Source organism: Desmodus rotundus, chromosome 2 (assembly GCF_022682495.2).
Source record: "Desmodus rotundus isolate HL8 chromosome 2, HLdesRot8A.1, whole genome shotgun sequence".
Classification (NCBI taxonomy): Eukaryota; Metazoa; Chordata; class Mammalia; order Chiroptera; family Phyllostomidae; genus Desmodus; species Desmodus rotundus.
In genome coordinates, this window is record NC_071388.1 from 192,129,739 (window position 1) to 192,143,852 (window position 14,114).

Here is a 14,114-nt window from a genome sequence, read left to right on the forward strand (position 1 = left end):
ATGGACATTCCTGGATGCTCCCTCATGTCGAGGAACCAACAAAGCTACAGAGTAAGATATCTAACAGTTGAACACCTATTCATTCAACCCCACCCCCCTCCATATCATCTCCCCTTCAGCCTTCCTGCAGAGGCCTGTGCTGGGTGCTTGGACTCCACTTTCCTCCTTTTCTGCTTGGCCAGGAGCAATTTTATTAACCAGTGGGCACCTCAGCTGCTTCATCTGTAAAACAGGGTAATGATGGCTACTCTAGGCAGAAATGGCTACCATGAGATCTAGAATAGGATGTAGAATAAGATCTTAGAACATATATGATGGGCATGCACCAGGTCTGACTTAAGGTGGGCAGACATTGGTCCTGAAGCAGGGGCTTCTGTATTGGGTGATGTAACTACTGATTCCAGAGTTCTCTAGAACAACCAGCCCGCTGATAGGTGGTATGAGTATACTCTTGCCCTCAGCCACAAAATGAGAAAGCAAAACTGGTCATCCGCTGAGCTGTCTTTCACTCTCTGAAATGTATCTGAATGACAGAGAGGGTTTTCAGACTGTCACGGGATACTGGACCGAAATGTGAGCTATGTACCCCTGGTGAAAGTACTGAAAAGCGACACTGACTGGAGACACAGCGCCATGTTGCAGCCCACTTACATTTTCCTTAATAAAGGATATCTATTTCAAACGAGTAGGAACTAGAAAGGGACGATTTCCATAAATCGTTGTGTTGTTTATTTTAATGTCAGTTGTTTTCTAAGTCCTCAGCCTTCAGAGAAATCCTGCTAACAGATTCTTTTTGAAGTACAAATTAAACGGGCCCTCTCCTCAAAGGGGCATCCTGGTCTATCCTGAGGAGCCAGTCACTGGTTCCATGTTTTCAGATGCTAAAGAGATTCCCTGCTGACACTTGGGGGTGGGGTGGGAGGGAATAAACCAGATATGGCGACATTATTTTTCATCTTCATTTTCTCTCTGAACATTCAAATGTAGTCACAGAATTTCTCTTGACATACATTATTTTTATGTGCTTATTTGGAAGAACTTGTTTGAAGTCTTCCAACTTCATTGCTGGTGTTTTTCCACCATGATTTTTAAAAAGCTGGAGATATTGAAACTGTATAAAGAAAACAACATACATGACAGCTTTCAGGATTTACAGCACTGCAGGTCAGATTTGGAGTTTAGTTTGTAGTTCGGTTCTACTTGTCTTGAGCTTATTTGCTCCTACCCTAGAACTCGGAATTCTTTCCTGATGCTCTAGCTTAGCATTTATTGAACAGATACATCGGACCTCTTACTTGTTAAGACGACTGCATTGTCTGACGGAGAAATCGACAACTCCGCAACATCTTCCTCATTTTTCACAGGTGAGTAGCGCACCAGGATGCCGGTCAACTCGATGGATGGAGGTGGGGCCCAGGTGACACGAATGGTGTCTGGACCGACGTTGGTGAATCGCAGGTCAGTGGGGGCAGGCACAGCTGGTTTCGAATAAGAGGAAAGACTAAGTTATTGTCATTTTACAGTGACAGCTAACAAAAATAGCTGGAAATGTAAAAACAATATTTCATGCATAAAGGAAACGAGTACTAATCATGCAAATAGTCTAATCTAAATCCAGTCTAAATGAGAGTAAACTATAGTTGACCCTTGAACAAAACAGGGTTCAATTGCGAGGGTCTAGGTGGACTTTAAAAATAAATTCTGTAAATGTATTATCTGTTCTTTATGATTTTCTTATTTTCTTCTCTAGCTTACTTCACTGTAAGAATATAGAATATAATCTGTATAACATACAAAATGAGTGTTAATCGACTGTTTATGTTATCAGTAAGGCTTCCAGTGAACAACAGGCTATTAGTAATTAAGTTTGGGGGGAGTCAAAAGTTACACATGGATTTGTTTCCAGTGTGGGCGGTCAGCGCCCCAATCCCTATGTTGTTTAAGGGTCAATTGTACTGTTAAAAATAAAACACTACACCTCGCACTGTTAGGCCCCTTTAACCCTTCTGCCATCAACTTATCTTCATAATTTTCCTATACTTTCCAATATGTTCATCTTAAGGACATTGTTAATACCACTGAAGATTATTTTACCCCAGGCTGAAGAGGCTCAAGTTGCCACACAGCGAAGAGAAACATAGCAGTACTTTCCAAAGAAACACATGCACACGGACAAAAAGACAAAAGGGTCCTAAGTTTCCCCCTGACGTGAGGTGACTAGAGCTACAATTCCATTCAGGAAACACTACTTACAAGTGAAGAGGGTTCATGCAAATCGGCTCTCAGCATGTTTCTTACCATGCAGGGCAGAGAACGTTTGTAATGTTGCATGCTGGCCCCCAGACCGAGGTTAAAGAGGAGTTTCTTCACCTCGCCATAACAATGGAACTTAGAGTGCTCCAGAGTTGCCGTTGTCTTTCTCTCCCTCCAAACAACCCTCCTGCCACTATACTGTCCACTGTACATTTCAGTGGGTTTTTTTTGTCAGCTACAAAGAAGGAGTGTGGTAGAGTTTATCGAAGAGTAGACGGAAACACATAACGGTACATTTTGGACAGACACTTCTAATTAACTGGTGCTTATTATAAAATTTAGCATTAATGTTAGAGAATTTTTAAAAATTACGGGCCTGCAAGTTCAATGAATCTTTGCCCTTTTGCATATAATGGACTGGCTATCTATATTTCTTTAGCTTTATACATATTTGTGCTTTACATGAAAGCACACTTAAGACTATTTGAATATGTCTTCATCCAATTAGTTTAGCATCTGCCTTTGTTTCCTGGCTCCTCAAACTACCCTCTCTTAACCTTTGGCCAATTGCTGCTGGCTTCTCCGTTGAAACATCCACATTTAACCACAGTAACTGGTGGCAGCATGCAACACCATCCGTGTCTCAAACACAGAAGTTTTCAAAATTCACCCGTTTGCTGTGTCAGTGTGGTAGGGGCACTCTCTCCGCCATTAATGAGCGTGATAACGCTGATGTCATAGCCAATGCCCGGCTCCAGCCCTGTCACTGTGTAGTATCCTACTGAGGAGTCCACAAAATCTTCAAAAATGGGGATACCTTCTCCTGCCGCAACTACTGTGATGCGGTACCCAATAATGGTGGAGGAGTTTAGCGGGGTCCACCTCAGGCCGATGCTTGAATCAGTTATGTCAACAAAGCTTAGGTCAGTGAGTTGGGGCACCTCTATTGAGTTACAAAGCAAAAGGGAGGGGGGGCAAAAGAAAAATAGAGGCAAAAAAGAGGAAAAAATAAAGCAGTGTACATCAGGTTATGAGTAGTAAAATCGATGGAATGTGAAAGCTATGACGCTAATATGCAATCTGGTCCAAACCATCCGAAAGACTGTCTGAGCATCGGGAATAGTTTGCTTCCCTGGGAGAATCAAACCGGTTCCAGGATTTTTAGGGATTTTCTTACATTTTGAAAATGTCTCTAAAACAGTATCGTTTGAACCTCTCAGGTTCCTAAAATTTATAGGCCTGTTTAGGATGTCAAAACCATTTCCAGGATGCAGACACAATATCTGTAGGAGGTACCAGCAATGTTAAAGAAAAAAATCCAATGTTTTTAAAGTAGGAAAATAAAGCTTGCATGAAGAAAATGTTTTTAAAACTTGGTTGACAACTTTTTTTCTTTTCTTTCCCCATACAAAAACTCATGGCAACACAAGGTCATAATGCTAACACACTATGAATATATGGTGTGAAAGGTGCCATCTAAAAGCATATTCAGGTAGAAGACAGATAGGCCTGAGTCCAAGGCCATTGCCAATATTTTGTTCGATTCACAATCAAAGTTATTTAATTGGCATTACTAAAGCATTCTACCAAAAAGTGCGAAGGGGAACACGATCTGTCTGCTTTCATTCTGTCGCAGTCCAGTTTGGGTTTGTGACAGACATCAAACCTATTCCTGGGTAGGTCTTCTCAGTGCTGTTTCAGTCCCTAAGACAGAAGACCCTGAAGGTGTGGTCTTTCTGTTTCTTTCTTTTCAATTTAAAAACAGAAGGATTTGAAATATCCAGAAGAACTGGATGTATCAGTCTAGTGCTATTTCAGTGCTCACATATAGAGACAGGTACTCTTCCACAGACAGCAGTTGACAACTGGACTGTGCAACCAGGCACAAATGTACTGATGGGATGCAAATACCATATTCCTTTGAGCCTATCAGTACTGGCTACAGACACGTGACATTGCTTTAGTACCATTTCCCCGTGAGCAGACATTCAGAGTTAGCAGACATTCATGGTTGCCACTCCGTTACATACTCATCGCGACAGACAGCATCCCAGTGAAGCACAGACAGTAAGCGGTGTTAAAGCAAGCATTTGTCCAAATAGTTGCTTTGACTTCATGGTTTTGACAAGTATGCCTGGGAGGTCAGAATTAAATCCCAACTATATCTGACACTCTCAACCATCCGGGGATTAACACGTTAATCCCCACTCCTACTGAAACTGCCACTCTGAGGATAACAGCTGATTTCTCCATTACCTGGGATGATGGTATCAGAGATAGGGACACTTTCCTTGTTATCTTTGACAGTATAAACACTGACATTGTACTCCAGGCCAGGATTCAGGTTTTCAAAAGTGCAGGAACTCTGATCTGCACGCACCATTTCTTCCAGAGAATATCCCTGCTGGTCATTTGTTGGGGTGGTGGTAATTCTATACCCAGTAATGTCTGCCGAAAACAGAAAGGCAGAAGTTACTGAATGGAGGATTTGCAACCCAGAGCATTCTAAACCAGACCCCCATGAGGAACTCACGAAGGCAAATGGGGAAAAGGCATTTATCAAGGAACTCTACTGTCATTAGTGCTTACAACAACTCTTTGAGGCAGGAATTAATATCCTTGGTTTAAAGAAAATCTTGTTAACAGGGAAGTGATTGCCAAAGGCTTTCCTGTCTCAAAATTCCATGACCCTTGTACCACTGTATCCTGATTTTCTGCAATGGGTCATCTGCATGACACCTGAGAAATATTCCTTTTTATCTGCTTAGCGTGAAATGGCTTCCAATGTTAGGATCATTCCCTGAAGTGGGCTCTCCTAAACTACGAAGTCTTAACCCTATACGGGATTTACAGAAAGGGAAGGGAAAAGGAGCAAAAGTGTGTGTGGGGGGGAGGGAAGTGGCTATTCTAGAGAAAGAATATTAATTGATAAATATTCCATGAATCATAGAAATTAGGCAGTAAGAGGGTTGAGGAGGAGGATACAAGTGGAAACAATAGTAACTAGAAATCTGCAGGGACAGACTAAAGTAAATGAGAAAGTGTATTTAAGTTAAACTTACTAAAAAGGGCAAGAGAAAGATGGTATATTTTGTCATTAGACACAGGGTGAAAACTAAAGTGGTACAGACGAGGAAATCCAGCTGGATGGGAAATAAATGTCGAGGTCGTTACATTTGCTAGCAACCCTCCAGACAGGCACACTAGGCTATCCATTCAAATATTAATGACCTAGCTTTTGGCAAGCATGAAATTTGCCAACTTAGTTTCAAGTTCAGAGTCATTTAGCTGGAAATAGTGTAACTTTGGCTTAAGCAATGTTTCCACAGACCATGAAAACTTCACCAAAATCACTCTACCTCAGAGGGGGATTAAAAGGGATATTTTGGCCCTGGCTGGTGTGGCTCAGTGGATTGAGTACTGGCTTCCAGACCAAAAGGTTGTCGGTTCGATTCCTAGTCAGGGCACAAGCCTGGGTTGTGGTCCAGGTCCCCAGTTGGGGGTGTGAGAGAGGATACCAATCAATGTTTCTTTCCCTCACTTTCTCCCTCCTTTCCCCTCTTTCTAAAAATAAATAAATAAAAGCTTTTCTTTAATTTTAAAAGGATATTTTGAGCTAGTTTTATTCTGTATGACTATACACATTAATCAGATAATTAAGAGACAATTTTCTTAGTTGTGTGCCTGAACAAAGTAAGAACTGTTTTTAAAATTACAGTGAAATTAGCCCTGGCTAGTGTGGCTCAGTGGATTGAGTGCTGGCCTGCAAACCAAAGGGTCACTGGTTGGATTCCTAGTCAGGGCACATGCCTGGGTTGTGGGTCAGGTCCCCAGTGGAGGACACACAAGATGCAACCACACATTGATGTTTCTCTCCTTCTCTCTTTCTTTCTCCCTCCCCTCTCTAAAAAAATAAATAAAAATAAATAAATAAAATCCTTAAAAAAACTGCGGTGAAATTAGAATTAGTGAAATTATAAACTAAATGTAGATCTTAAAGTAAGAAGTATAACAGTTATGGATGAAATCATGAGTTGGAACTTCTGTTTTTGTTTAATTCAGAATTTTCTCAATTATGAGTATCCTGATATCTCAATAGTGATTCTTCCAATATAACCAATATTAAATAAACTAATTACACTTTAGTTAACCATTTCTGATTTAAAGAGACTCATATGGGCTTGGCAAAGGTGAGGAATATCAAAATTTCTCTGATCATGGTCACGGTACATCATGTTACTTGAATGTTGCTACAGCTAACTTTAATCACTTTTGAACTCTATAAACAAGTTTCAACGTGTGTGAACATGAAGTTTAGACAAAAGCTACATTTAAAGTTTTAAAAATGGTCATGGAACTCCATTTAAGCAAATTTCTCAGTGTTGAGTATAAGCAAAAAACACATAATTAAGTTCCAAATACAGTACGTGATGCTGGGTGTGAGAAGGGGCATGAAAAACTTTAGCTACAATCCCAAGGGTGTGTGACATTTGTAATCTGTGACTGCGGGCAGGTCAGTTTTCTTCTGAGTCTATTTTTTCATTTTGTAAAATGGACCATGTCTACCCTCCATGACCCCGAGATTTGCGTGGTGCAACCCATGACAAAATATCTGAAACCTCACTGAACCATAAACATGGAATCCGTAATACGCCTTAAAAGGAAAATTACACAGTATAGTTTCATCCATTTGTTTGGCAATTTTGAATGTCCCTGAGCAAACATCACCTTCCAGAACCTTCTCCTGAGCCCTCACAACTCCCCCAGCTCCCTAAGGTTCTGCCATGTTCTCTTTCCTGTGATTTAAACAAGCAGGCAGTAAAACACCCTACCTGTCACTCCATGACGTTCACTCATGTCCTCCTGTATTTTTTAAGCAAGGGTAGGAGGTACTTATCATTTTAAACCTACATTTCTCTGAGATCAACCGTTACTAAACCCTTTGTCTCAGAAAGGTACAGCACACACATGCCCTCAGATACACGGCAGGCTTACCTGGAGTGGTGCTCCTTTCCCAGGAGACCGTAAGCACTCCGGTGTCAGGGTTTGCCTCCAGGTGCAAGTTGGTTGGTGGAGACAAGGCTATGTGGAAAACAAATTGTAAATTAAAAGTTAAAGCTAACACAAATTACTCGACCTATGGAATGTTTTCCTCCCTCCCTCCCTCCCTCACTTCCTTCCTCTCTCTCTTTTGGAAAGAATTAGTAAAAACACAGAAGTTGTATTATGAAACCATGGTGGGCAGTAATCCTCTGACAGAATTTTTTTATGATCAACAATTTTATAATACTAGAGAAATCCTTTCCATCTTGCCAGTTCATAAATATTCTTGACACGGAAAGAACACTTCTGATGACACGGAATATATGACATGAATTGAACTTGCAACTTAAAATTTAGAACAGCAGGGGTGGCTCTTTCCCCTGTGCCATTATCATAAGTAAAGATGATATGATGTCAGCTATTCTTTGAAAGTGGAACAGTTGAAAAAAGAAAAGACAGCAAAGAGCTCCTCTTACGTGTCACCACTCTGTTGACAATGGGTGCACCTCTCTCCTGCCCATCTCTGAGGACTGAGATGGTGTACACGTACTCCACGCCCGGAGTCAGGCCCGACACAACAATGCTTCCCGAGTCTGAAGTCACTTCTCGCGGGGCTTCCCCTCCCTGGCTTGGCCGTACACCCAGCTAGAGGAAGGAAAGCAAGATAAACACCAAGGACAAATATTTCCAGAGCCGGGTTACGGCCGAGGGGCTGTGGCTAGGCTTCGCAGAATGTGAAAAACTACACGGGAACTGCACAATGTGCTTTTACTGGGGAGTGAGTTGGGGCCTTACTTTCGCTCTATTAGATACTTTAGCTGGAGATTCTCTGTCCTGAGGGGCTGGGGTGGGGGAGGTGTCTTCCAAAACTGCACAAAGGTGGTGGCAATGAAAGCTTCCAGGGAAATGTCATTACCTACTATTTTACTTGATAAATCATCTCCCCATACAAACCGTAACAGGTGCTTTCGGCCACAGGGAAGTTCATTACTATATTCTCTTCACTGGAAGAAATCCCCTAGCTCTCTCTTTAATGAGTTATTAATATTCAGTTCACTTCTTAGTTGCCATTTGGGGTTCTAGCCTCTGTAACACTTTGTATTGCAAAAATATTCCTTTTGAAGAAGTATCTTCGTAGCTTCAATTGCAGGATAATAAATGAATGTGCCCATAATTTTAAGTCCTTTTAAGAGTTTCTTTCTGGGGGAGAGAGGTGGGTTCAGCTGGGGTGGGGTGGAGGGATGGGGAGAAAAGGCATACAACTGTAATTGAATAACAATAAAATTTTTTTTTTAAAAAAGAGTTTCTTTCAAAATCCTAGGTAATATTGTGTCATCGATGTTCAACTCTGTAGACATCCTTTGTGTGTTACAAGGCTTCTGGAAGTCAGAATGACACTGTTAAGGAAGACTTAAAAGGTATGCTAGCGTGTTCATCAATACGACCATTTGCACACCTCGAAGACATGAACTTTGCTGTATTTTTCTAAACAAACAATCATGGGGATTTCATTTGGATTTCCAATAAATGTTCTCTCTATATGCTCTAAATGCCAAAAAAAAAAAAAAGAAAAGAAAAAGAATTCTTTTAAACATTCATTTGTGTTCATCACTTCCCTAATATCATCGCTTTAAAGGACATGATATATATCTACAGGGAACACCTTAATCTTAACTTCTGTTAAGGGGTGGACCCATGGGGGCAGGGTGGGGGGAGGCTTTGAACAAGTTGAGATGAAATCAAAGGGATAAAAATGTGATTTTTAAGTGACTTGAGTTTAGTCTGTCTCCCCAAATGGGCTTTCATGAACTTGTGGACACTCGTTTAGAACAACACATCAAATGGAGTTTCCTTTATATTTTTAAATGTAGTTCCCTGGAGGAAAGGATAGAGAAATTCAGACAACAGCTAATAGTTCCACGCTAACATGTTAGCCTTTGCAAAGCACTTCCATCCCCTGAGTCTGTCCTTCCAGCCATTCAGAGAAGCAGAAGTACTGTTCTGCCCTGACACTGTAATCAGAGAGGTAGGAACAGGAGCAGGCAACACAGTCTAGATCCCAGACTTCTGAATGTCTTGTTCCTACGGCATCCAGCAAGGTGAGGGCACCTCAGGGCCGCATCACAAGACGTTAGGAACACCTGCGACTTACCTTAAAACCGATCCTTGGAGCAGGCGTCCACGTAATCACGATGGTGGTCTCCGTCACCTCCGTGTTGTAAGGTGGGATGGAGCCCCTGGGCTGCACTGTGAGATAGGACCAATGCACATGTCAACACCTTGGCATCACACATGGATGCAGAGAATGCAGGTGATGAGCATTTTCATCAAGAACCTCAGTTTCCTCAGCTAGTGGACCCAGAATGCCACATATGTCCCTTTGCTGGATGAGGATCTGGAGCAGGTCAGGGATTCTCAGTCTTTTACATGCTGCCCAAATCCTGTAGCGCAAATTAACGTCTTTTCATCAGAGTCAGGGTTTGAGTTTATAGTGTTACTATGTGAGTGAACCTGGTCATTGCCAACTAATCATCATTCTGCCTCTAAATCATTAATTTGAGAACCAAGGTTAAATTTTAGACAATGGTCTAAAAATATCTGTATGCTGAATTACTTGATGATGATGGTCAATTATTTTCAGTTGCAATAGGGGATGCCATATGAAAGTTAAGCAAAATTGGCCATCATGGATATACTTATAAATCCTAAAAAGTCTTTCCTAAAATATGAGAGTATTCATTCAGAACAGCAATACTGCAGAAATTTAATATTCTGCCACTGGAATCAGGAATTGTAACAAGTTTCCTCTCCTATTCTACCATCCTGAACACCACTGTTATTGCCCTTAGTGAAAATATTAATTAAAAATAATTTTTAAAAAAAAGAAAGAAAAAGTAGGTATACAGAAAGTTAGGACAGACATTTTCAATAAGCCTACAGATCTTATTATAAATTTAGAATTCTTAAATGTAATCGGCTGAGGGGCTGAATCTTGTAACAGGGAGAATAAGCACTTGGTCACGGCTGCTGTGGGAAAGGCGAGGCCTCAGAAGCCAAGATATTGGAGCAAGGTCATCAGATCCAAGGGTCTCAAGTGCACTGACGGTCCTGGTCACATATTTGGGCCTTCACAATTGCTTCCTCTCTACATCCCAACCAAATTCCGTGCCCTCTGAGGGGGGAAAACTATTAGATGTATTTATTGTAAAACACCAATGGCTGGTGAGACAAAGAATTGCCCTCCAGAATGGTATAAACAGGGACTAAAGTCTGAAGACTCCAGTTTCTACTCAGTCCGGTCAATTATTTTGACTTTGTCATGTGGGAATTCAGACCCAATAGTGCCATTCTTTCTTTCTTTTCTCTTCTTTCTTTCTTTTTTTAAAAATTTTTTGTCTGGCTTTAATGTGCAATTAAAATAATATTTTTTTTTAATGTTGTGTGGGGAAAAATAAAAATATGTGTGTGGGCCACTTTGTAATGCCTGTTCTAATTGTTCACTACTGGTTTAGTGAGCTGTTTCCTAAGTATGTTATTCTTTTAATGACATTTGAGGGGAGGGGGGCTGGAAGGAGTGACCTGTGATGCCTTCCCAGTGTCCCCGAAATCTTACACCACTTGGCTGCTGCTGACTTTGCCAAAATGCCACGGCCAGCCCCGTGTGACTGTGTTAATGGCCACAAGAAACAATCCAGTAAACAGTCAGCTTCTTTCACTCAACACATCTGTGAAAGCCCCAACTTTCTCAAATTATTTTGTCCTCAACTGTCTTGAGCTTAAAGATTGGGTATTTTCTATTGCTTGAGCTAGCCAGCCAGACCCTTCTCAAGTCTGAGATGAAGCTCCCTGCCTGGGAAGCCCATTACAGGAAAATCTCCAAACCACAAACCCACAAACTGATGTCAAACAAAGGATGTGACTGTGAGTATGAGCCATGGGTTCTGGCAGGTCCTGTCAGGGGAAGAGCAGCCTGGCTGTTAAAGAAATAAAATTTACCTGATTTATAAAGGAGTAAACTGAATTTCCCCCAGATCTACCTCCCCCACCCCCATAGTTGCTCTTAAGAATTTAGTACAAGTTACAAAACCCAGCAAAGTTATTCCCAGAATTCAGCTTAGTAGGACAGAGAAAAGCTACAGAAAACTAAAATAATTTCCAAAATGTGCAAGCCCTGCTGATGTTTATAGCCTCAGACAGTACTGGATGTCCAACAGAAGTTGTAGAACTCCCTGCTAACACAGGCTTATTTAAATCTGAGCTTGTTGGAGCTGTTTTCATTATCATTCTTTCCTCAGTCGATCATCTATTAAGTATTGTTTTAAATATACTATGTGCAAGGCACTATGGTAACTTCTAGCTAGTGAAATCAGTTTTGATTATCAGCACTTTAATTCAAATATAGTTACGTTTTATATAAATGTATTGTGCAGAGAATAAAAGAACATGCCCCATATATCAAAGTCTCCCAATACTTAAAATAGCCACTATCAGCCCACCTTGCTCCACTGAAGTATTTTTAGTATCATTAAAAATTATTTTCCTTCCCTGGCTGGTGTGACTCAGTGGACTGGGTGCTGGCCTGAGAACCAAAAGGTCATTGGTTCAATTCCCAGTTAGGGCACATGCCTGGGTTGTGGGCAAGGTCCCCAGATGGGGGTGCTTGAGTGGCAATCACACATTGATATTTCTCTCCCTCTCTTTCTCCTTCCCTTCCCCTCTTTCTAAAAATAAATAAATAAAATCTTTAAAAAATTTTTTTAAATTCTTTTTCTTTTATAGGTACTCTAACCAACAAAAGAGCCTTCATAAAATATATCTTATATGTAGGAATAAAAAAGGTAACACCATACACCAAATTTAAATGGGAGTAAATTTTTGGTAAATTATAAATTCTTATAGGGGAAAATTTATAGACAGTTTCTTTGGGAAATAAATTCCATAGCTGTTTTTGAACTAAGCTTATATTCACTTTTTGAATGCCTTTTAACTTTATTTTTAATCAGAGAGTAAGATTTGTTGAAAGCTTTTAGGAAATTGTAAACTAGTTCATAGTTGCATATATATATAATTATGTATGTATATATATGTTGTATATATATGTATATATGTATGTGTGTGTGTGTATATATATATATATGTATATACATATATATATATATATATATATACACACATACATATATACATATGTTAGGTGCTTCTGTAATCCAAAAAGTCAAATTACAAATAAGTAATACCCAGCTAGAAATAAGGGGTCTCATAATTCTTTATAATGTGAATGAGAAAGTATTTAGTAGAAGTCGGGGTTGATGAAGTTAATGAAGACAGGGTTTTATTGTGGTGTAGATACGTAAGAGATTTAAGGCCACTTCTTGTAAAAGGTTGAGCAAAAGGACAGACATGACCAAAAATTACTGTATTTTCCTTCTATGGAATTTCAAGAGAAATTTAAGAAAGGTTACATTTTTTTAAAAAAAGTTACTCTGTTCTGCTGCAGAATAATACTCGTAAAGAAACCATTCCTCAGCTTCTCATTCCATCGGTGTCTGTTCAGTCAGGAAACATTTTTATTCTGCACTTACCACCATCATTCGACGCCCAAGGTATTAGCATGTAAACAGAGGTGCTAATTTTTTCTTGTCTTAACTGGTATTTGGTGAATTCATTTAATACAACAGGGTTCAATTTTTAAATAACTGGGTGCTTCAAACCATGTTACTCAAAGGGTTAGTCCTGGAGCAAATAAAGAGCTTGGCAACATATGTAATTTAACGCACTGCTTCTTTCACCAAGAGAATTTTACTTCAAAAAATTATTAACTGGATTAAACAGTGTGCTTCCTGATATATATTCTGGCACAAGTTCCTTATTGTCCAGTAACAAACAGCTCACGGACCACACTATGAGAGGCATAATTTTCAAACTTTAAAAAAAATTTAAACTTATTTCTTGTACTAAGTTTTTTCACTTTTAAAAAATGGAGGAAGACTAGAGAACATAATTATAGGTGAGAACCAATGGAATCCCTAAGAAAAGACATTGAACTTGGCTTACGAGTGGTGAATACCCCAGTGGCCCTGGGGCTCTGCTGGTTGCCTTTCACAGCCACGAGGGTGGTGGTGTACTCGGACCCCGGCTGCAGATTCCTCAGCGGGTACTGTGAGGCGGAGGGCCCCACGTTGTACTGCTTGGGCTGGCCTCCCCGGGTCAGGCCCACGGTCAGCCGGTACCCAGCTATCCGGGCTCGAGGGGGAGTCCAGGTCACTATCACGCTTGAGTCCGTTTCATTCATAAACTGGAGGTTAGTGGGAGCATCCAATTCTAGAAAATAGGATAAGACACATCAAGAAATTTTGAACCTCAGTAATTATCATACTGAAATTCTAAGTCTGACTGCGTTTGCTCAAGTCTTCTTAAGGCTGAAATAGTCTATGTCTAAACCTCGGAAACAGTCAGCCATGAAGAGTTTGAGCGCTACAGAGCACTCTGCAAAACTCTGTGTCAGTCAGGAGAAATTGCTGACCTTTTTTGCTTGGCTATGAATCTGTGGAAAATCTAATTGTCCAGCATGCCTTTCTCATTACCCTCTTGGATGACACTAACATTATAAAGATGGCATTTAAAAAGAAACTTGTAAATACCATGATTTACTCTGCTGAGTCAAATAAGTTAAGAAAAGAGAAATAAGCCCACTAAAATGAGAGCAAAAAGAAAGCTCCACATGGAGCAAAAACAGTACATTCTGCACTTATTGAATAAAGTGTTTTGATGGAGAAATAAAAGTAATTTTCACATGATTCTGATTAGACAATAATTAT

General features: G+C 40.3%; 1 protein-coding gene across 6 annotated transcripts in view; it reads right to left on the minus strand.

The window, feature by feature from the left end:
• FN1 (fibronectin 1) overlaps window positions 1-14,114 on the minus strand; it is a 67,891-nt gene that overhangs the window by 23,536 nt on the left and 30,241 nt on the right. For all 6 annotated transcript variants that reach the window (XM_045198234.3, XM_024564008.4, XM_045198235.3 and 3 more), the window contains exons 20-25: window positions 13,351-13,617; window positions 9,449-9,543; window positions 7,773-7,941; window positions 7,249-7,335; window positions 4,510-4,701; window positions 1,296-1,478 (exon numbers count right to left, since the gene is read on the minus strand). In XM_045198234.3, the coding sequence (XP_045054169.1) occupies window positions 1,296-1,478; window positions 4,510-4,701; window positions 7,249-7,335; window positions 7,773-7,941; window positions 9,449-9,543; window positions 13,351-13,617 (993 nt within the window). The remainder of the gene's footprint in view (window positions 1-1,295; window positions 1,479-4,509; window positions 4,702-7,248; window positions 7,336-7,772; window positions 7,942-9,448; window positions 9,544-13,350; window positions 13,618-14,114) is intronic.